Here is a 25602-nt window from a genome sequence, read left to right as displayed (position 1 = left end):
AACTTAATTCACACTTTCCAGATCTGTATATAGCCCTATAAATTTCTCTTTCCTCTGAATATCTACTTCTAACTCCTACAAAGGTATCTAACAAATTGATATTTAAATGAAAATAAACCTGACTTGGACTGTCTCCCTCATATCACATACAAAAAATTTAAAATAGAAAATTTTGATAAAGATTTAGAAAAATTAGAACACTCATACATTGCTAGTGAGATTACAAAATAGTAAGCCATTATGAAAAAAGTTTAGTAATTCCTCAAAAAGTTAAAGACAGATCACCATATGACACTACAATTTTCCCTCTACATATATACTCAAGAGAACTGAAAATTAGTAAGGAAATGTATCTAAATGTACAGCAACACTATTGACATTTTTAAAAAGGTGGATATGGCCAAGATGTCCATAAGCAAATAAATTGTGCTGAACATACACACGTTTTTCAAGCACAAAAAGGAATGAAGTACCAATACACGCTAGAATGGAAATGAACCTCAATACAATATGCTAAATAAGCTAAACACAAAAAGCCACATATTATATAATAAAATTTTATGAAATATCCAGAATAAATCTATAGGATTCTTAACTACCTAGTAGTTTACCCTGATCATCATTCAGGCAGTGCATTTCTTTATGTACTGACTACCCCCAATGTCACTTGGAAAGGTGTAACTTCAACCGTCAATTCTTGTTTGTACAAGATACACTAGTATGTCTAATTGTTTTATATTGACTGTTTTTTGTATACTTTTTTATTTAGAATGTTGTATTCACCTTTGATGTTTCTTTCTAATGAAATCTAATAAGTTCTGGTTATTTTCTTTTACTAATTCATGTTTATTTTATTTGTGAAAAATAACCTATAATTTTGTGTTACAATCTATAAACTCATATCATAAGTACCTTAGATATAACTTTTATACTTCTCCAGAACTCAGTGACATTATTTTATAATACAAAATGGACACATTTTGGACACTGAGACTGAATAGGAAGTCCCAAAAGATATGCATAATAAAAAACTGAAAAAAAATGCTAGCATATCAGAGAAGAAAACTCTGTGTTATGAAATGGAAAGACAAAAAGAAGAAACAAGTGGTCAATAGTTATAATAACTCTATGGGTAGTACTGACAAGAGTTGACCAACATCTAAGAAGCTGTCCTATAAAAAAAGCAAGGAAAATATTACTATAAAATATTTATGCACCTTCTGGATGGAACAATATGGAATTAATTCATTTGTTGTTTATTCAAAACAAAAGGGTTCAAAAAGTCATTTACAATTTAGATTAGGTTTATAAATAAATAATTTAAAATATTATTAAATATTATTTAAATATTATTAAAATAATATTTAGACCAAATACTTTAAATACAGAGTAGTACCAACATCTAAGAAGCTGTCCTATAAAAAAAGCAAGGAAAATATTACTATAAAATATTTATGCACCTTCTGGATGGAACAATATGGAATTAATTCATTTGTTGTTTATTCAAAACAAAAGGGTTCAAAAAGTCATTTACAATTTAGATTAGGTTTATAAATAAATAATTTAAAATATTATTTAAATATTATTAAAATAATATTTAGACCAAATACTTTAAAAATACAGAGTAGCACAATGCCAACCAGCAGTCCGTCATCGACAACTTCACAAATAGATAGCCATTTTGTTGGAATTACACCACCCACAGAAATAAGAGAAAGGCCAACACAGCAGTGTAGAGTGTGTTACTCAAAGAAAAACCTGTACTACAGTCCAGATTATAATGTTGCATTGTATATTGAATGCTTTAAGATACACCATACATACAAAAATTACTGAATAAATTGGATAAATTGTTTTATTTTTGTTACATTACCTTATAAAATTAATGAAAAAATGCAATTTTTGGTCATCCTATATTTAAATAATTAGACCAGTAAGTGGCTAATATTGTTTTGGTTATCTAGATTCTTCACATTTCAATATAAATTTGAAATAGTCTTGTCACTTTCAGAAAAAGGCTACCTAGGTTCATAGTACTTCCCTGGGCCTATGAATCAATGGGAAGAACTTATTCCTTCATGATATTGACTCTTCCAATCCATGAACATGTTATCTTTCCATTCATTTAGGTTTTCATTAATTTCTCCCAGCAATGTTTTCAAGTTTTTAACGTACTGCTATTACCAACGGTCTCTGAAATTTTAGTATTTCATGTTTTGAAGCTATTATAAATATTTCACATTTCAGTTTCTGATTGTTTGTGGTTAGTATGGAGAAATATAACTGATTTCTATATATTTCCATATAGAACTGATTTTTGTATAAAATCCTGATAATAGCTCAGCTGTAGAGAGCAGACTTTAACATAAGTGAGGATCTAAGTTCTATCTCCAGAAAGGTAAGTAGGAAGATGGCGAGGCTGGGTTGAAGTTGAGTCCACATGATATTTTAAACTGGATATAGTGGCACATTCATGTAGTGCCAGCTTCTCCAGAAGCTGAACTAGAAGAATTACTTCAGCACAGGAGTTCAGGGCCAGTCTGAGCAACAGAGTAAGACCACATCACTTTAAATTAAAATTAAAATTTTAAATGGGTAAGAAAATAAAAATGTAAGTCACGAGAAACACATTTTGTACCAGAATATATAAAAAATTCAATAATTACCCCAAATTTTTAACATACAAAAGATTTTAACAGACATATCACAGAATATATATATAGATGGCAAATAAGTTCATAAAAAGATGTTCAGCCTCATTAGTCATTGGGGAAATGCAAATTAAAACCACAATAAGATACCCTTACATACCCACTAGTACAGCTAAATTAAAAAGGTAATACCTAATACTGACAAGGATGTGAAACAACTGCTTATAGAAATGCAAAAATGGTATAACCACTTTGGAAATTTTCTTATAAAAAAATCTGGTCATTTCTTATAAACATAAACACACACTTACCATACATCTCAGTAATTTTATTTACCCGAGAAGTAAAAATATATGTTTAAATACACATGCAAACACACACACACACAGAGTACATTAACTTTCATAGCAAATCTTTGTACACCAGAAAAGCTGGAAACAATCCAAATGGTCATCCACTGGGGAATGAATTAACAAAGTCTGATATACCCATGCCAATGGGGCACTTTTCAGCAATGAAAAGGAACAAATCACTGATACTCAAAACAACATTGATGAATCTCAAAACCATTATGTTAAGTAAAGAAATTGGATTTTACAAAAGATTATGTAGGATTCTATCTCTGTTAAACTAGTGACAGCAGATTAGTTGCTTCCAAGGGCTAAGGCTAGGGAACAGACAGCAAAGGAACATAAGAGAACTTCTGGGGGTAACAAATATTCTATATGATTATTGTTCCATATCTGTATTCATGATTGCTGTGGTAATGATATTCCCATGTACACATGCCAAAGTTTATCAATATAAACTCTAAAAAAAAGTAAATGCTATTCTATCCTACATAAATTATTCCTTAATAAAACTGACTAACATATACAAATATCTCCACTTTTTCAATAGAAATGCAAAGGCCACAGCTACAGAAAGGTAATACTAAAAGAAGGAGTGGGTGAGTTTAAAATCACTGAAATAAGTAAAACTAGACTTTTCTCTGTAGTCACACATCAAAAGTAAGCAAAAATAACAATTAAGAATGATGAGGGCGGCCAGGTGTGATGTCACATGCCTGTAATTCCAGCACATGGGAGGCTGAGGCAGAAGAATTGCCTCAAGTTCAATGCCAGCCTGAACTGTAGAGTGAGACCCTTTCTCAAACCTCCCTCAAATGCGGAGGAGTCATCTGTCAAAATAATATTAAAAAGAATGATGGGGAAAGGCTTTAAGAAATATCTTAGATTTCTGTTATTACCTTCAAAAGCATGCACCAAATATGTGATCTCAAAATAAAGTTCTGAAATATTATTAAATTAAAAATAAACCTGGCCAGGCATGGTGGTACATGCCTATAAGCCCAGCATACTGGGAAGCAATAGCAGGAGGATTCCAAGTTCATGTGCGGCCTGGACAGCTTAGCAAGACCTTATCTCAAAATAAAAAATAAATAAATAAAATGGGGAGTTAGCTCAGTAAAACTGCCCTGGGTTCAATTTCCAGAGCCGCAAAACAAAACAAAACAAAAATGTAATACCAACTACTTAGGAAGCTGAGGTAGGAGTATTGCAAGTTTAAGGCCACTCTTGGCAATTTAGTGAGACCTTTATACCACAAAAAATAATATATTTTAGGAAAGGGGGAGGTTAAAGGAAGGGAGGGGAGGAGAGGGGAGGGAAGAAGGAGGGAAGAAGAGGAAAGGGAGAAAAGAAAAGAGCAGACAAGGACATAGTGAAATTAGAAGCCTCATAGTTTGCCAAGGGAATATAAAATGGTATAGCAAACCAAAAGTCTGGTGGTTCTTCAAAAGTTAAAGATACAATTACCATATAACTTAGCACTTCTACTTCTAGGTATATATACAAAAGTACTAAAAGCAGGTACTCAAAATACTTGCACTCAAATGCTCATAATAGCACTATTTACAATACCCAAAAGGTTAAAAACATCTAAAAGTCCATCAAATGATGAACAGGTTAAGCTTTTGACAAATGAGGAAACCAAAACTGGTATAGCAGTCATTCCTGTTTCTCAGACGATATTTCAAGGCCTCCAGAGAATGCCTGAAACTATGGATAGTGCCAAGCCCTATACAATATATATTTTTTTTCATATATATCTTTATTAGTTTGCTACTGCTACAACAAACTCACTCGTGCCATTGCCTGTCTCTCAAGCACAAAGACCCGAGTTCGCTCCCCAGTACTCCCCCTCAAAAAAATTCCATGCTTGATAAATATAACAAAAAGAGGTTTATCTGGCTCACAGTTTTGGAGGCTGAAATCCAAATGTCTCATCCGTATAGCTCCTTATAAGGGCCTCCTTAGCTATATCACGTAATGGTAGACAGCATTACAAAGACAGAAGTACATGACAGGGGAAGAAGCCAAAAGAAGAAGAAGCAGGGCTAAACTCTCTCTTTTATAGCAATCTTCTAGCAAGAACTAACCAAGGTCTCATAAGAACTGCCTTAATCCTTACAAGAATTACCTAGATCCTTTCTAGGAGCAATACCCTCAATGACTTAACAACCTCCAAATACAGCCCACCTCTTAAAGGTTGGTCCTACCATCTTCTAACATTGCCACAGAAGGGACAGAGTTTCCAACACATGAACCCTTGGGGCAGAAACCATATTCAAACCATAAGACACAGTAAGATATTTAGAGTAACTAATAATAAAATAGAACAAGTATAGCAATGTATTGTTATAAAATTCCCAACATCACTGCTCTTGTTACTCGAGGCCAATATTAAGTAAAATACATGTGGTCTGAACACAACTACTGTAATACCAAGACAGTTGACCTCATAACTAAGATGGTTACTAAGGGAATAGCAATTGGGTACCATATATAGCTGGACAAAGGGGTGACTCATTTCCTGGGCAATACAGGGCAGGACAGTGTGAAATTCCACTAAGCTACTCACAGCAGCATGTAATTTAAAACAGTTATTTTTAGAATTTTTCCATTTAAAATTTTGGACTGCTGTTTACATTGGGCAACTGAACTCTTGGAAAGCCAAAGTCCAAATAAGAGTGGACATCTGTATATCCATAGAATAGAATCCTATTCAGCTATAACAAGGAATGAAGTATTGATATATGTTATAATGTGAAATAACCTTTAAAGCATGATAAATGATAAATCCCAGAGACAAAAGGTCATGTGTTATATAAATCACCTCATTTATATGAAATATTGAGAATAAGTAAACCCATAAAGTCAGAAAGTATTTTGGTGGTTGCTATGGCTCATATGAGGCAGGAATGAAGAATAACTGCTTCACGGGTGAGAATATTCTTCTCCATGGTGAAATGTTTTAGAAGTTGATATAGGTGGTGGCTGCACACACTGAATATACTGAATACCATTGAAATGTAAATTCTATAATTGCTAATTTTATGTGAATCTAACCTTATTTTTATTATTTTGATTTTTTTCCAGAATTCCCAGTTCGTGACTCACATAGTTGTTATTTTCTAAATGACTAAACAACAAAGTTAAAGTAGTGGCTTTTTGCCCTTAATTCCTGAAACAGCTTCAGAGCAGTTTTTGAGCAATAAAGATATTTTTTTAGATCTGTAGTTATAAAACTGGAGTACTCTAGGCCTCAAAAAGTAAACTCTAAGCTGTGCGTGATGATGCACGCCTATAACCCCAGCACTCGGTAGGCTGAGGCAGGAGGATCACTGTGAGTTCAAGACCAGCCTGGGCTATAGTCTCGGTAGGCTGAGGCAGGAGGATCACTGTGAGTTCAAGACCAGCCTGGGCTATATAGTGAGTTCCAGTCAGTCTCAACTACATAGTGAGACCCTGTCTAAAAAAAAAAAAAGGTCAACTCTAACCTCCTTCTGCCTTTCTTTCACCTGTTCCTTGTTATCTCAAGGCAGTCCACAGGAAATAGAATTTCTCTTACTCAAGTCATAGGAGCTAAAAATATAATCTGTATATCCCCTGCCTTTCTATCTTAGAGCTGGCCATAAAGAAATCCTTTGAACTACTTTGTTTCAGATCCCCATTTCAGGAATCCTGCCTCGTGCCCAAGAGGAAGGAATGCTGCACAGAGGCCAAGAAGAATCTAAACAGACCAGGCTTGCTGCATTTCCCCACCTAGTCTATTAGCATTAGATAATATCCCTTTGTCCAATCACATTTCTACACAGTTGTCAATAATCACGCTTATGCAATGAAATCTCCACAAAGCCCAATGGACATGGCTTAGACTGCTTCTGGACATTTGAGCACATGAAACTTTGGCTTACAGGAAGATGAATAAGAATTCATCCATATGCAAAGAGGGTGGCACCCCTAACTCACAAGAACAGAAGTGCATATGCACAAGACCTTTTCACACCTCTTCCTAAGTAGCTCTATCTGCTTATTTCTATCCTTTAAAATATCCCTTATAATAAACTGCTCAATTAGGTGTTTCTCTTGAGTTGTGAGCTATCCTAGTAAGTAAATCTAGCCTAACGAGGGTATCAGGAGAACTCCAATTGGTAGTCAATGGGAAGTTCCAAAAGCTCAGTTTTGCAACTGGTATCTGAAGTAGGGCACCAGTTGTGGGACTGAGTATCTGCCTACTATCCCCAGGCAGATAATAATGAATTAAATTGAATTAGAGAATGTCCAACTGGTACCTACTACAAAAGTGTCTGTGTGCTTGCAACTGGGGAGAAATCTGCACACATTTTGGGGCCACCGAAGTGATATGTGTTATGAGCATATAATAAGAAAAACAGACTTCTCTTCCTTAAATATTTTCATACCTTAATTTTTTTTTTTTTTTTTTGTACCAGAGATCGAACTCAGGTCCTTGTGCTTGCAAGGCAACTGGCTGAACTAAATCCCTGGCTCATACCTTAATTTTTAAAAATTAAAGCAATGTGGCAACTCAAATGGCATCTTACATTCAACAAAAAAAAAGATGATACAGTAAAGTGTTCAATGCAGTATTATATTACTTGTTCTAGTTAAAAATACTACTAATTCAGTTTAAAGTTACAGCATATTAAATCAGTGATCATGTTAACTTGCTGAGTTAGAAGTCAATTAAAACCTTTCAAATTGTGTACACTCAAGAAACTTAAATTCAGAGTTCACTCCAGTTTGGGGCTTTGGCTTCCACTGTTAACTATTCTCAGTGTTAAATCTCATTTTGCTGGTGGTTATTCTTAAACCAACATTTCTCCCATCCAAGTACTAACCAGGCCTGACCCTGCTTAGCTTCTGAGATCAGACAAGATCGGGCACGTTCAGAGTGGTATGGCCGTTGACTAAGCCAACATTTCTAATTGTGAAGCTGTAACAAAAATAAACATTCAACAGGGTAAACATTGTGCCACTAGCCTATGTAATAAGCATTCCTTCTTTACCTTTGTCCAAGAAGCTGATAAAATAATGATTCAGAAAAGGACAATAAAGAAGTCTATGTGACATTATTTCAGGCTGGCACTAATATAGCAATCTTCTTTTGTGAACATTATATATCAAACATGTATAAATCAAACCAGGCGTGGTGGCGCACTCCTGTAATCCCAGCACATGGGAGGCTGAGGCAGGAGGATCGCTGTGAGCTCGAGACCAGCTTGGGCTACACAGTGAGTTCCAGGTCAGTCTCAAAAAAATAAAAAATAAATAAATAAATAAAAATAATTTAAGTGAGAATTTTCTGTGTCATTTACTATCTTGTGATCAGATAGATGTTTGACTAAAAGACTAAAATTCCAGCACTCTGAGAAGCCAAGACAGGATTCCAAGTTCAAACCCAGCCTAGGCAACTCAGCAACTTAATAAAATACTGCCTCAAAATTAAAAGTAAAGGACTAGGGGTTTAGCTCAGTGGTTCTGCTGCCTGCCTCACAAGCTCATGGACCCAAGTTCAATCCCGGTACCAAAAAAAAAAAAAAAAAAGTAAAAAGGACTAAGGATGTAGCTCAGTGCAAAGGCCCTGGATTCAACCCTCATTATAAAAAAGAAGAAAAAAGGACAAGGAATAACTAAGAATTGATTTTGGGAGATGGAAAAACAGAATAAATAGATGGGATATGTCTTCAGCATATCCAAGTAGATACATGTCAGAGATAAGGCAAAACTCAAAGCTGTAGATAATCACGAGAAAGAATAGCAGGAATTACCCTCATTTTACAGAGAAAACAAAGGGTCAAATAAGCTTAGCCTTTTACTTAAATTCAAATAGCCAGTATCAGATAGATCCTAATCTTCTGACTTCTAATTCAAAGGTCTTTCTGCTATGTTGCTTTCACTAGTTTAATAGTTATAATTTTTTTAAAAATAATAAGAAGAAGCTTAGACAAAATGCTATCTAAGATTGTGTCCATCCCTAGAGACATATAATAATATAATTGTAAATAGGCATAGTAGTACATGCCTCTAATCCAAGCACTCGGGGAGACAAAGACAGAAGAGGACCGCCAGTTGGAACACAGCCTGGGCAACTCAGTGAAACCCTGTCTCAAAATAAAAATTTTAAAAAGGGCTAGAGATGTGGCTTAGTGTAAAGGTTCTGGGTTCAGTCCCTGGTACCTCAAAATAACAATAATAATATCCTTTTTATAACATGCCTTGGGAACCACTAATGATAATGATGCTTTCTACATTTATGGAGAAAACAGATCTTCAGCGAAACTTTCTCAGTAGATACTTTAAGAGTAACCCTAAGAAATGGGGAAGTCCAAAAATCTCTTCATAAACACATTGTTTAGATGGCCTTGAAATGAAAATATTTTACATATTCAGGTTGTTACCTATCTGTTCACCAGATTTTAGATAATTCTAACTTCTGGCACATTACTTCCCAAATAATTACAGCTAGCACAATTCTTGTTACCTTTTCGTTATTTTTTTTAATCATAATTATTTTAGGATTAGTTGTTTTGTCCTATGTAAATCTTACTGACCCAAAAAACTCTCTGAAACTGTGTCTAAAAACTGTACACAGCCATTTATTAACAAATTCTAATTAAGGTTTATCAAAAATGTCACAGACAGAAGCAGGGGTGACACTGAGGTATATTCCAATCTCTGTTTTCCAAACAGAAAAGGGCTTCAATATTAATTAGCAAAGTACCACAAAATATAAATGTTCAATTGGAAATCTCTGGGTAGTAGAATAAAAAGGGAGGGACTGGGTCTGAAGTTATAGCAGATAAGTAAATAGTCCAGGAAAGAAAAGCCCTTGAGAAAACAAAATGCAGATCCCTGGAAAAAAAGAATTCTTCCCTGACTGGGGATTTAGCCCAGTGGCACCACGTGCCTTGCAAGTGCAAGATCCCAAGTTCAATCCCTGGTACAAAAAAAAAAGGCGGGGAGTCTCCCCTTAGTAACCTTGAAGGAGTGATTCCTGAACCTCCAACAGGTTCCAAAGTCTGGGGTGTGTTCAAGTCCCTTATATAAAACATTATATAGGGACGGGGATTTAGCTCAGTGGTGCCACCGCCATCTGCCACGCAAGCACAAGGTCCTGAGTTTGATCCCCCATACATGCGCAAGCGCGCGCACACACACACACACACACACACACACACACACACATTATATAGCATCTGCATGCAATCCAAATACATCTTCCCTATGCTTGAAATCACCTCTTGATTATATATAATACATATTTACAATGTAAATGCTATGTAAGTACTTGTTATACTACATTATTTATATGAAATGATGACAATAAAAAAGAGCCTGTACATGTCTAGTCTGGCACAGATGAAGTCATCAAAGATCTAACTTTACACTCAATATATGAACAAGAGTCGAGGCAGGCACCAGGGATTTGGCTCAGTGGTTCCACCACCTGCTTCACAAGTGCAAGGGCTCGAGTTCGATCTCCAGTACCAAAAAAAAAAAGTCAAAGCAAACAGGGTAAAACAGTAAGTGTTGAAAAGGATCTGGAAAAAGGCTACACCAGGGTGTGCCTCAACATCACCACTTCATTTGAATGGACTCAGGCTAGTGCTGTGTGTGGCATTTTCAAGTTTTGCTTTTTGAAACTTTGGGGATGGAATAGATAGATAGGATAGACAGACAGACCCTAGACTGATTACATTGACAGGAAGAACAATTCACAGATTAAGAGAGCTCACTGTAATTAGATTTGGAAATACTATTTTACAAATTCATCATGGAATTAACATGAGAAAATGAAAAATAATGGAAACAAGGTCTTTGTAGATAGGGAAGGAAGGAGGGTTTGAAGGGAGAGCAGGGGAATAGGGAAAAAATAAGAACCAGGACTGATTATGTAAAGTTATAAATTTCCAACAATGAATGTCATTATATTGTATACATTAAGTGTACCAATAAAATTAATTTTTAAAAATTCATAATTAAGGAAACAAGTACTCAATTTTTTTCAGTGGGAAAAAAATCAAAATAGCTCTTTCCTCAAAGAAATGTTCAATAAGCACAAGAAAAGATGGTCAACATCATTAGTCATTAGAGAGGGGTACAACAAAGCTATAGATATCATTTTACACATAATTCACACATAGGTCAACTAAAGTCAAAAAGAAAACCACAAGCAATGACAAAGATGTAGAGACATCAAAATTCTTTAAATGATTAAACAGGCCAGGGATTTAGCTCAGTGGTTCTGCCTCCCACCTTGCAAGCTCAAGGACCCAAGTTTGATCCCCAGTACCAAAAAAGAAAGAAAAAAAATAATAAATGATTAAACAAAGTTACTATAACCTAGCAATTCCACTCCTCTTTACATTCCCAAGATATGAAAACATGCATCCACATTAAAATTTGTATCCAAATCTTAATTTTTTTCCCCTTTGGTACAGGGGATCAAACTTGGGTCCTTGCTCTTGCGAGGTAGGTGGTGGAACCACTGAGCTAAATGTACCCAAATCTTCATATCAGCATTACTTGTAACAGCCAAAGGGAAAAATCAATCCAAGTGCCCATCAACTGACAAAATATATCTGTACCTTACAATATTCTGAAGCAATAAAAAAGAATAAAGTGTTGATACATCGATGAACCTTGAAACCATTATGCTATGTCAGAGAAGCGAGGCACAAAAGGTTATAAAGTGTATGATTATAAATTCAATACACAGAATAGGCAAACCTATAAAGTGAAAAAAAGATTTATAGTCACCTAGGGATGAGAGATAAGGAGGCAATAGCAAAAGGTTACAGTTAAGGGGGTGGAGGTGTTACTGGGGATTGAACTCAGGGCCTTGGCACTAAACTATATCCCCAGACTTATTTTATTTTTTTATTTTGAGGTGGTAGAATCTTGCTAAGTTGATCTTAGTTCAAGCTTAAGATTCTTCGGCCTCAGCTTCCCATGGTGCTGGGATTATAGGCTTGAGCCTACAGAATTTCCTTCTTAAATGCTAAAAATGTTCTAAAATTGACTACTGCAATGGCTGCACTTATCTGTGAAATACTCTAAAAAAAAATCACCAAACACTTTATTCTTTTCTTCTTTAGAGCAGGAAATTTATTGAGAAAGAGATTAACTCCTGAGGAGTAGGAGGGGACCGGGAAACTGGGTTGCCCTGAACAAACACTTTAAATAGGTGAATTGTATCATATATGAATTATATATCAACAAGCTGAGGGCTCAGTATCCATGAATTCAGCAAATCACAGATTGAAAATACTCAGATTTTTTAAAAAATCTGTATTAAGCATATGCAAACCTTTTTTTTTTGTCAGTGCCTAGACAATACAACAATTATTTGCATAGCATTTACATTGTAATAGCATTGTAAGTAATCTAGAGATAATTTAAGTATACAAGAGGATATGCATAGATTATATGAAAATACTATATACCATTTTATATTAGAGACTTGAACATCTGTGGATTTGGTATCTGAACAGAATCATGGAAACAATCTTCCATGGATACTGAAAGACAATTTCACTCAGCTTCACTTGACCTAGGATAGGACTTAAGCAACCTCAGTCTAAGAATCCCTTCTAAAACACACCAACTTAAAATGAAACATTCTGGCCCAGGGATTTAGCTCAGTGGCACTGCGCATGCCTTGCAAGTTTAAGGTCCTGGGTTCAATCCCTGGTACCAAAAAAACAGAAAGAAACATTCAGCTTGAGCTTAGCAGCACTAGTTTTAAGAGGAATTAGAATTAGATATAATACTTTAAAGAAAGTACAGATGTTGAGCTGGGGTTGTAGCCCAATAGTAAGTGATTGACTAAGTATGCACAAGGCCCTGGGTTTGATCTCCAGCACAAGAAGGAAGAAAAGTAAGGAGGGAAAGAGAGGAAGAGGGGATGGAATGATGTTTAGGACTAGGCTTAAACATCTATATTAAAATCTTTATGAAGGTACATATATCTGATAAACAGGTGTGTGTGTGTACACTTCCAAAGGTTAAAAGGAAGGGAAGTAAGACTTTCAAAGACATGTTGGGACCTGGCAGAGAAATCTGAATATGATTTTTTACATTAGATGCTGTTAGTAAATCGGTGACGAATTTCCTGGAATAGACTGTGGTTATTTATTGGAAAACCTTAGGAGAAATACTTCAGACTTATAATATCTGTAACTTTGATATGTTACAGGAAAGAAATTTTACATACATACAGATAAAATATAGCAAAATGTTTACAAATTGGTCAATTGAGGAAAAGTTTATATAGGTGTTCATTGTACCATTCATTAAAATTTTGTGTATAGGTAGAAAATTTTCAAAATGAAAGTTGGGGAGGGTGTAAGTGTACAAGAGATCTTGTTTCTGTGACCTAAAGATCCCGAACTTCAAGTGATATCAGGAAATCTGTTTCTACCTACTAAATGAACACTTCCCCTCCCTGCCCCATTTTAAAAGATGAACAAATGGATAAAGGCTTCTACTCCATATATGCAGGCCCACAAGGCTTATGATCACAAAGTGTAAATGAGATTGTACTTTAATGCAAGCAACTCTACCCCGCAAACTGCTAGTAGGCCTTTGTATATAGGGAAGAATATAAAATCCAGTGGAAAGTCAATGGGTTCCTTAGGTACAACAAGTTACAACATGCCCCAGGTTATGAAACTTAGCCTTTGTAAGGCCGCCTATCAAACAAAGTCTAGACAAAGAAAAGGCTGATTCCTTCATCCAATACATACTTAACTGTCCAACATGTGCTAAACATGTGCTATCCTTATGTGCTAAATACCATATGGCTATATGCAGAAAAATACATTTCCCACGATTCAGTCATTTTTATAAAAAGTTATTTTCTTTTTTTGTTTTTTGTTTGTTTGTTTGTTCTTTGAGACAGGGTCTCACTATGTAGTTGAGACTGACCTGGAACTCACTATGTAGCCCAGGCTGGTCTTGAACTCACAGCAATCCTCCTGCCTCAGCCTCCCGAGTGCTGGGATTACAGGCATGTGCCACCATGCCCAGCTTATAAAAAGTTATTTTCAATGAAATATACTCATTAAAGTTACAACCGAACCGAATCTTTCTCCTATCCGTCTATCTGGTTATGCTAAGCTGCCCAGGGTGACCTAAAAAATGCAGTCCTCCTGCCTCTGCCTCCCAGGTAGCTGGAACTACAACTGTGTACCACCACACTAGTATTTTTATTTTATACTCACTAAATCATACTTAGTGACCATGACAGCATAAGACAGTAATCGGCATATATTCAATTAAAATTCCAAATTTGTTCTGTATTTTTTCTTTGGGAAGTTATCTAAATCCTAAAAAAGGGAAATAATAAATGTGGCAATGACAAATGAGGATCAAAAATTTGTTCCAAGAACAAGAAACCATCTTTAAAAATACTTACCAAGCCAGCAGTAAGAGAAGGTGCAGACTGTCCAAAGGACTGGTTTCTCATTCGAACAAGGTTTGATGCTTCTCCTGAAGATTGCCAAGTCACCTGTCCCACGCTGCTGTTTACACTGCTGGACAAAGGGAGCAGCTGCTTACCTTCAAACACAAGTCAAAACACATGCATGTAATTATTTACTGATAGATGAATGAAAAATACAAATGAGATGTCAGATGGATAACATCATATTGAAATAAACTAAGGTTCTTCCTTAACAATTTTAGAATCTATAATAGTTCATTTGTTTATTCATCTGTTTGAGACAGGGTCTTACTATGTACTCCATCCTGGTCTTGAATTCACTGTGTAGCCCAGGCTGTCCTTGAAGTTGCAGTGATCCTCCTGCCTCAGCCTCCAGAGTGCTGGGATTACAGGCATGCACCACTACACCCAGCATTAGAATCTATAATCCTTTAAGAGTTATAAATATAGGTAAGACGATCACAAGTGGAATATTGATACAACCTAATTATTTTTACTTCCCTGTAATATACATCCTGAAACCCAATCTATGAGTTTCCAATCCTTTTCGGCCAACTTGGTTGGGGTGGACAAATTCTCCCCAACAGATCCAGGCAAGTATTGAATCTATACTGCCTTCACCAGGCTCAGTGTATGCTCAGTTCAGGTTTACTATCTTAATCTTACTAAAAGACGCTTAAAGTCACCCATTAAAAACAAATGTCTAGGAGATCCATAATGTTTGACTAGAGGCAGTAGTGCCTGTAGGCATTGGGAAGACAGGCACCTAGAAGTTCAGGTTCTCAGAAATGAAAGGTGGGGAGACAAAGACCCCCAAAACAAGAAGATAACTTGAAAGAGAAGACCACCAGATGAGTTCAAGTATACAGGATATTTAGAAAAAGAAGCAGGACCACACCTTGATCCTCTAACACTGCTTATACCCTAAATCCAATCAACACACCTACTTGGGAAAAGATCTAACTCCTTGATGGAAGAAGCTAAGTAAAACACCAGTGCCAAGGCTACCACCACTATCCAATGCCCACTTGACCTCTTTTTTTAGGAGTCCAGCAAGCAACTTATTCATATACCAGGGCACTAGAAAAAAAGAAAGCCAGAGAATTATTTGGAGGGCAGTAACAGTGTTAAGATCAACAGGCCACTGGGAAAGAAAAGAGTAAGAGCATGGTCCTGCTTAGGTACTTGGAACTATTCACTGAGAGATCTGTGGCTCAGTGAAAAGCAAGAGCAGGAAAGTTTCAAGTGGTGTGATCCAGGGAAGGATAAAAGACACTGGAGGATCAGGGATTTAACTCAGTGGTGCTGCAGCCTGCCTTGCAAGCATAAGATCCCAAGTTCAATTCCAGGTACAAAAAAAAAAAAGACTGGAGAAGCACCAAAGCAGGCATTTTCCTATTGCTCCCCCTAACACCAAAGTCTGTGTCCACAGAAAACCCTGCCCACTTCCCATTCTCCAGATGTCATTGGGCTCAGTGTCCACACAGGAACTGTTATGCCACCAGCTAAAATCTGCTAAGCTCTGAGAGCCCCAGGCATCACTGGGTTTGAGGGCTAGACAGAAATTCTTTGTGAGGTGTAGACAGAGAGATTAGCATGGGCAGAAACCCACAGAAGAGTGGCACAGTGAGGGGGAGGGGTTTGATACATACTGGGAACAGTACACTAAGAATAGACTACAGAGATTATCATGGAAGGAGAAGATAGAGATCAAGGTCCATTTGGAAATCAAGGAAATACTAGTATTATAGCTTATATCTAGAGATAAGAAAGTAGCAAAGACAGATTTAGTACCAGAAGTGGGGTAACTGCTGTGGCTGTACTTGACAATGTGATTCAGAAGCCTTTGGAAATGGCTTACAGGAAGAGTTTGGAAAGGTTTGCAGATGCCAGCTGAAGAAGCAGCTCTAAAATGCTATAAACCAAGCATGATGAGATATTCTAGTCAGAACTCAGAAGATCAGAATGCTGACAGAAATGCTGCCAGGAAATACCAGGCTCAGGAGGTTTCAGCTGCAACAAAGGACTGCAGTTGGCAGTTGGAATCTGTTGGCCATGTGTGTTATGCTTCGGCAGAAAAATTGTCTGCTTTTGTTCATATTCACAGACACTGTCAGAGACAAATTCAGGGCACTGTTAAGACAGTGGCATGGCTGTTGATGAGGGTTTTTTAGCAAGCTGTACCTTAAGAATCAAGACCAAACAGCACAACAGAATGATTAAAAAGTTTTGAGTTTGACCAGAAAGGAAGTTTCAGGGCCAGGGATTCAGCTCAGTGGTTCCACCACCTGCCTCACAAACACAAGGTCCCAAGTTCTATCTCTAGTACCAGAAAAAGAGGAAGTTCCTATAAAGGAGTGGCCTACAAAGATGGAGCAGAGAACTTGGGTGATGAAAAGCATAGCATTAAAAAAATGCAAGTACTTTGGAACAGAACAGCAATAATAATGATAATAAAAAGAGCCCTGGTTCCTTCACCTGCCTTGCAAGCGCAAGGGCCCAAGTTTGATCCCCTGTAACAACAACAACAACAACAACAACAAACAAAAGCAGGATTCCCACTCTTTGCAGACTGAAATATCAAAAGTGAAAGACTTTGAGAGTGCCAGGGCACCATGTTGCAGAATGGCTGAGGCCTCGGAAATTTGTTCCTCAGAATTAGGTTCATAGCACTCAGCAATCCAGGCAGACCCCTAAACACAAGAGGAGAAAGCCTGGCTACTGCACCAGCTAGTGATAGACCTTGGTGTCATTCACATGTTGTTAGTTTTGGGCACATGTGCAATGCCAGAGTTGTGATGTCAGGAAGGCCTCCCCCCAGATTTCTGAAGAAAGCCTGAGAATCCAGGCAGTGTGTTTCTGAGAGGAAATATGTGAACCTGTAAGTGTAAAGCAGAAGGTGCAGTGGAGACTCCAGAAGACTGGAAAAAACAGTATTATGGATCATCTGAGGAAAGCTGCAAGGAGTGAGCACAGCTGGCCCAAGAGAGAAACCATGAAGACTATAACTGCTGGCAGTGCTGTGAGGACAGGGCCACCCAAGTGCTCTGGAGTTCACATCTTGCCACAGATTGCCCTAGGTACCAGAGCACTTGGTTTAATGTTCGCCCTGCTGGATTTTTGTCTTGCTCTTGTCCCACTGTTTTCTATCCCTCTATTCTATCTTTTGGAATGGAAATGTTCAACTTTTTTTCATTTTTACATAACTTTGCAGCTAAGAGTATACCTTAAATCTCAGAGAATAATTTGCACTTGGACTTTTCAGCAATGCTAAAACTGTTAGGCCTTTGGTAACTCTTAGACATAAACTAAACGTATTTTGCATAAAGGGATGCACATGAGTATATTAGGGGCCAGAAGCAGAATGTTATAGCTTATATCTAGATGTTCCTCCTAATGCCTCATGTGCTCATAGATGTGGCTTTTGAGGGTGACTGGATCATGGGTGTGTGATGCTGGATTAGTCTGCATATTGGTTTAGCATAGTTCTGGGTGTGGGTGGCACTAACAATAGGCTTATAGGCTGAACAGAATAAAAAGGGAAAGAAGGAATTCTCACTGACTCTTGTCTGCCTTGCCACAAACTATTTCTCATCTGCCACGTCACCATCCTTTGGAGCCAGCTGACTGTGGAGAAACCGCTGCAACCTGAGTCAAATAAACCTTTCCTCCTTCTAATTGTGGATGGTGGGCATTGTTTCAGCAACAAGAAAGTAACAAGACAACAGAGTACTTCAACAGCTCATACAGCTCCCTTCCCTCCTCTGACATAACTGATTATAAGACAGATGCAAAACACCTCCAGCTAGCCACACCCATAGGAAAACAACTGAACCCAAGCAGACCACTACCACCAGAGGAATCATGAAGCATGTTCATAAGTCTGTCCAGACCCACAGTGCCCTTCACTCACTGGCAGACAAGACAACAAATCCTCCAAGGGGTACCTGATTAAGCACCAGTAGAAACACTTGAACTCCCTGACTAAACCACAAAGGATTCGAAATCAACCCCCCACAACTGCTAAAAGTCTAAATTCCTCCCTATGTGAGTGCAGGAGTGAGAGCATACTGGTCAAATTCTCACTGCAGTAAAAATAAGACTGAGAGGGCTCTAACTTCAATGTTTATATGCTGATATAACCAGTAGTGGTTCTCTCCCTGTAACAAGGTGACTGTTACATTGAGTATGTTGAAGAAGTAAATAAATACCAAAATATAACCAAAGCCAAGGTCACAGCACAGAGAAACACACTACAGAGAGCACAGAGAAACACACTACCTACCACAACAGTGACAGATTTTCTACCCTGATTCTTACTCCTGCACAGAATATAAAAAACATGAGAAAACAAGGCAACAATATACCTCCAAAAAATTTCAACTCCCCCAAAAGCTAACCCCACAAGCACTGAAGTTACAAAACCTCAAAGCCCAAATGGTTAAATATTTGAAGAAATCAAAGAAACAAGTAAATCTATAAGATATTCAATAAGCTCAAAGAGGATGTAAATAAATAAATGATTTAATTAATAAAACGTTCAAGCACAAAGACACAAAAGGTCAATTAAACTAAACAAGATGACACAAGATATGAACAACCATTTTAGTAAAGAATTATATCATAAAAAGTTCTCAAAGCTATCATGACTTTGTTCACAGTAGCCCAGCCTGATTTCTGCAGGATGTTCTTTTATTGCTTTTTCTCCTTTTACTCAGTCCGAACTCATTCTGCAAAGCCAGTTTGTCCATCACACTTCATTTCAAACTTTGCCACAAAAAATAAAGATATGCTTGATGCATAAATGCTGGATATAAAAAATTCAATTAAAAGCATGGGCAGCAGGAATGACCAATTTGAAGAGATTATATGAAAACCAGAAGAAAAGGTTGAGGGCTGTGGATCTAGCTCAGTGGTTCTGGTGCCTGCCTTGCAAGCACAAGAGTCAGAGTATGATCCCCAGTACCAAAAAAAAAAAAAAAAAAAAAAAAAAAAAAAAAAAAAAAAAAAAAAAAAAAAAAAAAAAAAAAAAAAAAAAAAAAAAAAAAAAAAAAAAAAAAAAAAAAAAAAAAAAAAAGTTGTAGTAGTAGATTATATACTAAATGGTTTTTGTTGTTGTTGTTGTTTTTTGGTACCAGGGATTGAACTTGGGTCCTTGTGCTTGCAAGGTAGGTGGCGGAACCACTGAGCTAAATCCCTGGCCTGATTATATAATACCCTAAAAATAATAAGATGCCATGGAGACCCAACTCAACACCTGCTAGATGAAAAAGAAAAAAACATCCCTTAAGAAGTAGAGGAATTAAGGAAAAAGTAGAAGACAGAAGGAATAAAAAATTTATTCCACTATAGCATCAGGAATGAAGGTGTACAATGCAATCATAACACTCTGAGAGGCTGAAACAGGACTGTAAATTTAACCCCAGCCTAAGCACCTTAGTGATACTGTCTCAAAATTTAAAAAGAGTTAGAGATGTATCTCGGGATGGAAGCCCCAGGTTCTAGCCACAATACCACAAAACAAAACACTCACTGAAATCATAGCAGAAAATTTTCCAAATCTAAGGAAAGAATTCAACACCTAGGTAAAATGAGTCATGTAGAACACCAAATAACAGGCAGGGGATGTAGCTCAGTGATGCTGCTCATGCCTGGCAAGTGCAAGGTCCTAAATTCAATCTCCAGTACCAGAAAAAAAAAAAAACACCAAATAACAATGACAAGAACTTCCCCATAACACATCATAATCAATTCCAGAAACTCAGCAGAAAGATACCAAAAGTTGTTAAAACAAAAATATCAAGAACTTACAAAGCAAGTCAATCAGAACAATGACAGATTTCTCAACACAAATATTGAAGGCCAAGAAAAGCCAGGCTTGGTGGCATACAAGTGTAATCCCAGCACTCTGGAGGCTGAGGTAAGAGCATCGCTATAAGTTCGAGGCTAGCCTGGGTTATATAGTAAGTTTAAAACCAGCCTGGACTATACAGCGAGACCTTATCTAAACTGCCCTGCAAAAGTGTCAACGCAACCTCGGGTAAAGTTTTTTAAGCTCTAGAAGAAATCAACTTCCAATACAGATTAATATATCCTACAAAATTTTATTTCAAAATTGAGAAATAAGAACTTTCCATGACAAGGAGCTCCTAAAATAATTCGTAAATCACCAAACCAGAACCTTAGAAAGTACTCAAAGGAATCCTGGACAGAGACAGTGAACCCAACATCACTAAAGAATCCAAAGGAAGAATATATTTCACTGTGAGAGTAAACAAATGGAAAGAACAAAGGATCAGGAACAGAAAAATAATGCAATAACAGGATGGAGTAAATATATTTTATTATTAACTCTCAATGTAAATATCTTAACTCTCCAACCAAAAGACACAGACCAGCAACTTAATTTAAAAAAAAAAAAAGCCAAATGTAGTGGCCCTCAGAAGGTTGAGGGAGTAAGATTGATACAAGTTCAATGCCTGAGCTACATAGCAAGTTCAAGGCCAGTCTGAACTACACAGTAAGACCCTGTCTCAAAAACTTAAAAAACAATAACAAAAAAACCTATATATTGTCTAAAAGAAAGAAACTTCACCCACAAATAAAAATATGGACTAAAAGTAAAAGGATGGAAAATTATAACCATGAAATAGGAGCACCAAAGCAACAAAGAGTAGCTATCCTATTTTTAGAGAAACTAGATTTCAAGCCAAAACTGATCAGAAGAGACATGGTTACTACATACTTATAAAGGGAACAATTTGATAAGAAGAGCTAACAATTGTAAATATATATCACTAAAAGCTGGTGTACTCAATTTCATAAAACAAACACTAATAGTCATAATATTTTTGATAAACATCAGTATAATCATAATAGGGGACTTCAATACTTAACTCTAATAAATAGGAGAATCAGACCAAAAAAAAAACAGCAAAGAAATATCAGAGTTGAAAAAAAAAAAGAAATATCAGAGTTGAACCATACCATCAAACAAATGGATTTAACAGATATCTAAAGAGTGCTTTACCCCAAAACAATAAATACACATTTCTCTCAGCAGTTCACAGAACTTTCTCAAAAATAAACCTTATCTTAGACCATAAAGCATAGTTAAATAAACACAAAAGAATGGAAATGATTTCCTGTATACTATTAAATCACAGCAGAATGGACCTAGAAATCAACAGCAAAAGAAACCACAGAAACAACAAAAACACAGAGATTAAATAATATACTCTTGAATAATCAGTGTGTGAATGAGGAAATCAAGGAAGAAATTTTAAATCCCTAGACTCAGACTGGGTATTTAGATATAAAAACACTAGACAGACCAGTATCAGATAATGAATTAGAGGCAGTAATAAAAATCCTACCAACAATGAAAAGCCCATGGCCTGACTGATTCACTACTAAATTGTACCAGATTTCAAGAAAAAACTACACCAATACTCCTCAAACTCTTTCATGAATTTGAAAGGGAAAAACCAATGCCTATCTCATTCTTGAAAGCTAGCATTACCCTGATACCAGGGATGCAAAGACTAACATACATAAATCGATAAATTAATCTGCCACATAAACAGAAGAAAGGATTAAAAATAATTATAGAAAAAGCCTTTGGTAAAATCAAACATACTTTACAATAAAAACCCTGATGAAAATAGGAAAAGAAGGATCTTACTGTGAACTGATAAAACCCCATTTATGACAATCACACAATCAAAATCATAGTAGACAGGGAAAAACCAAAAGCATTCCCTCTAAAGTCAGAAAATAGCCAAAAGTGTCCACTCTGAACACTCTCAACACTTATATTCACTACAGTATTTGAAACTTTAGCCAAAGCAATCAACCAAGATAAAAAAAATAAAGGGCACTGGAACCGGAAAGGAAGAAATCAAAATACTATTTGCAAAGACATGATTCTTTACATAAAAGATCAAAAAAATTCCACCAGAAGATTCTTAGAACTAATAAAACAAGCACACACACACACAAAAAAAAATCAATAGTGTTCTTGTCAAAAATGCTGTTGAGGTCCAGGGATTTAGCTCAGTGGTGCTGCCACCTGCCTCACAAGTGCAAGGTCCTGAGTTCAATTCCTAGTACAAAAAAGAAAAGGAAAAGGAAAAGGAAAAAAGAAAAAAGAATGCTGTTGGTATTTTGATGGGAATTGAAAATTAAATTAGGAGAAAAAAACCTAAAATTTATATGGAACCAGAAGAGACGCAGAATAGCCAAAGAAATTTTGAACAAGAACAAAGCAGGAGTCATTTCAATCCCAGACTTCAAGTTATACCACAAGCCTACAGTAATAAAAAGAGCATGTTACTGGCACAATAACAGATATGTGAACCAGTGAAACAGAATGGAAAACAGAAACAAACCCACACAATGACAGCCATCTGGCAAAAATATACATTGGAAAAAAGGCAGCCTCTTTAACAAATGGTACTGAAGAAACTGGTTATCCACATGCAGAATTAATCTAGATCCCTATCTCTGTGTACTAAAATCAAATGAAAACCAAGACATAAAAACAGAAACCCTGAATTTTCTAGGGGGGAAAAGTTGGTTAAAACTCTTAAAGATGCAGCAAGGCATGATGACATGCCTGTTATCCCAGCACTCAGGAGGCTAAGGCTAGAGAATTACAAAGATTCAAGGCCTGGGCTACATAGTGGGTTTAAGACCAGCCTGAATTATAGTGAGACCCTTTGTCCAAAAAAAAAAAGCCCTCTTGAAGAAATAGGCATAAGAACCCTAACTGTAAAAGATATAATATCAAGAATCAAAAAATAGAATATCAAATTCAAATGTTTCTGTACAGTAAAGGAAATAGCCAACAGAGTTGAGACAACTTATAGAATGGGACAAATTTTGCCAGCTACTCCTCAGATACAGGACTACATTAATAAAATAATACCTAGAATTTATAAAGATCTCAAAAAATAGACCCCCAAAAAATAAGACTAAATAAAAAATGGACAATTTAAGTGAAAGGAAGCTTCTCAAAATAAGTAGTATAAATGAAAAATCATTCAGTTATCTTTGACCATTAACAGAAATGCAAATCAAACTAACATTGAAATTCCATCTTATTCTAGGAAGAATGGCTAACAAATACTTAAATCGCAATCCTAAAAGAAGAATTTTAAGCAAAAGCAAACAAGAAATTCTGTATGTGATTAAAAACATGACTGACAAAAAAATTTCAACTGGAGAATGAGAAGATTTCATGAAGGGAATAGCTTCAAAAAGAAATTGAAAGCAAAAAAGCTGAAAATTGTTAACTATTCAATAAGGGGTACAGTATAGTTACATTTTCTACTCTACTGATCCATACTTTTAGCTATAGTCAAACAGACTTTTTTTCATTCTCTATTGACAGATTAAAATTATGCTACATCACACTACTTTCTATTTGTACCAATTACTTCTTTGCATAATTTTCATTGTTGTTGTTGTTGTTGTTTGAAACAGAGTCTTGATATTACTTCAGGCTGGCCTTGCACTTATTATGTAGGCCAAACTGGCCTCAAACTGACGGCAATCTTCCAGCCTCAGCCTCCTAAGTCCTGGGAATATAGACTCCCAAGTGCGCCACTCTTTGCCTAGTTTTTTTCCTTGAATTTTAAAACTGCCTTTTCTTTTCCTTTTTTTTTTTTTTTTTTTCCTTTGGCAGAGGTGGGGAAGCACTATAGGCTTTAAATTTTGGGAATGGAAAAAAAAAAGATCCAAAGAAGAAAAGAATGTGTAGTCTACAGAAGTGGGAAGAGAGTAAAGAAAAAAAAAACAGATTGATAGGAAATAAAGAGGAAGGAATACCTATCACATTCAGGTGGTTATCATTCAGAGAATCCATGAGGTAGTAGTAAAGAGAGGAAAACAGACTGACCCATGCATGTTCTATACACAGTTGAGGTCCGGGGATTTAGCTCAGTCACACTGCCTGCTTCACAAGAGCAAGGTTCCCAGTTTGATCCCCTAAAAAAAAAAAAAAAAAAAAAAGTTGATAAATTTATTGACAACATAGTCCTGTCCTTTTGCGGGGGGCGGAGGTGTGCTGGTGATTTAATCCAAGGCCTCACACTCATACATGCTATATACTCTTAACACCCCAATCTCCTACATTAAACAAAATCAGAAATTTACCTGATAAAGAACTGGCCAGGCTTCCTCTTCGTAACTTACAGTCATCCTGACTAAGCTGTCGCTGGAGTTTAGCTTTTCCAGTTGATGAATATATGTCAGGATTACTGAGCTTCCTGAAGAGCAGAGGACTAAGTCCAGTAACCACATCCTTCAAAGAGAAAAGAGGAAAACAGGAGTATCTTTCCTAAAGTATAAAAACTTTATATTTAATATCTGTACAATATTAATTATGATTTAAAATATAAAAATATTTTATATTTCCCATTCAATAGTTATGATAGTTACTTGTGCCAATTTGAAAAAGAAAATTACAGCAATTGGTTTAGCATAGTTCTGGGTGTGTCTGGATAATTGACTTAATAAAGAGGGAAGATCCACCCTGGGTGTGGGTGGCACCAACTAACAAGTTTATAGCCTTGATAAAATGAAAAAGAAAAGAAAAGGGAAGTTTTGCTACTGTTTCTTTGAGTGCTACAGTCTTCCTCATTGCTCTCTATGTCAGTCTCAGCCTTCCAGTACAGACCCTTCAGCTTGCCAATGCAGACTGGCATACTGAACTCTGCAGGGAGAAGCCTTTGACTTTTTACTTATTCCCCCAGCTCCCCAGCACACAGCATTCTTCCAATCCTAACTCTGGAGGCAGCCACTATAACCCTACCTTGTAAATCCTTTACATATTATATGTACATTTTATAATAAATCTGTTCCTCTAGTGAACTCTGATACAATAGCTAAAGCCAGAAACATATCTTTTCTTTTCTTTTCTTTTTTTTAAAACAGGGTCTCACTGTGTAGTTGAGACTGACCTGGAACTCACTATGTAGCCCAAACTGGTCTCGAACTCACAGCATTCCTCCTGCCTCATATGCATGAAAGGACACTGATTACAACACATACATCCCAAAAAAGAAGGCTTACAAGATGAAGATATTTTGATAGAATATATTTATTCGTAAATATACTTCTAGTTGTAGTTATTTAC

At 36.3% G+C, this 25602-nt stretch overlaps 1 protein-coding gene across 6 annotated transcripts in view; it reads right to left on the bottom strand.

Annotated features, from left to right (window-relative positions):
- Positions 1-24764, bottom strand: part of Mast2 (microtubule associated serine/threonine kinase 2) — a 170178-nt gene extending 145414 nt beyond the window's left edge. For 3 of the 6 annotated variants that reach the window (XM_033767288.1, XM_033767287.1, XM_019205432.2), the window contains exon 1: positions 14436-14562. In XM_033767288.1, coding sequence (XP_033623179.1) covers positions 14436-14486 — 51 coding nt within the window. In that variant the 5' untranslated portion in view covers positions 14487-14562. Of the gene's footprint in view, positions 1-14435; positions 14579-24620 lie in introns of those variants that run through there. The other 3 variants (XM_019205429.2, XM_019205431.2, XM_010610192.3) reach the window with 3 other exon arrangements.
- Positions 24765-25602: the final 838 nt, after the last annotated feature.

The sequence above is a fragment of the Fukomys damarensis genome, unplaced genomic scaffold (genome assembly GCF_012274545.1).
Source record: "Fukomys damarensis isolate Sample0158 unplaced genomic scaffold, DMR_v1.0_HiC HiC_scaffold_23, whole genome shotgun sequence".
Lineage (NCBI taxonomy): Eukaryota > Metazoa > Chordata > Mammalia > Rodentia > Bathyergidae > Fukomys > Fukomys damarensis.
The sequence above is the reverse complement of the archived record's forward strand: the minus strand, read 5'-3'. Positions and strand labels throughout refer to the sequence as shown.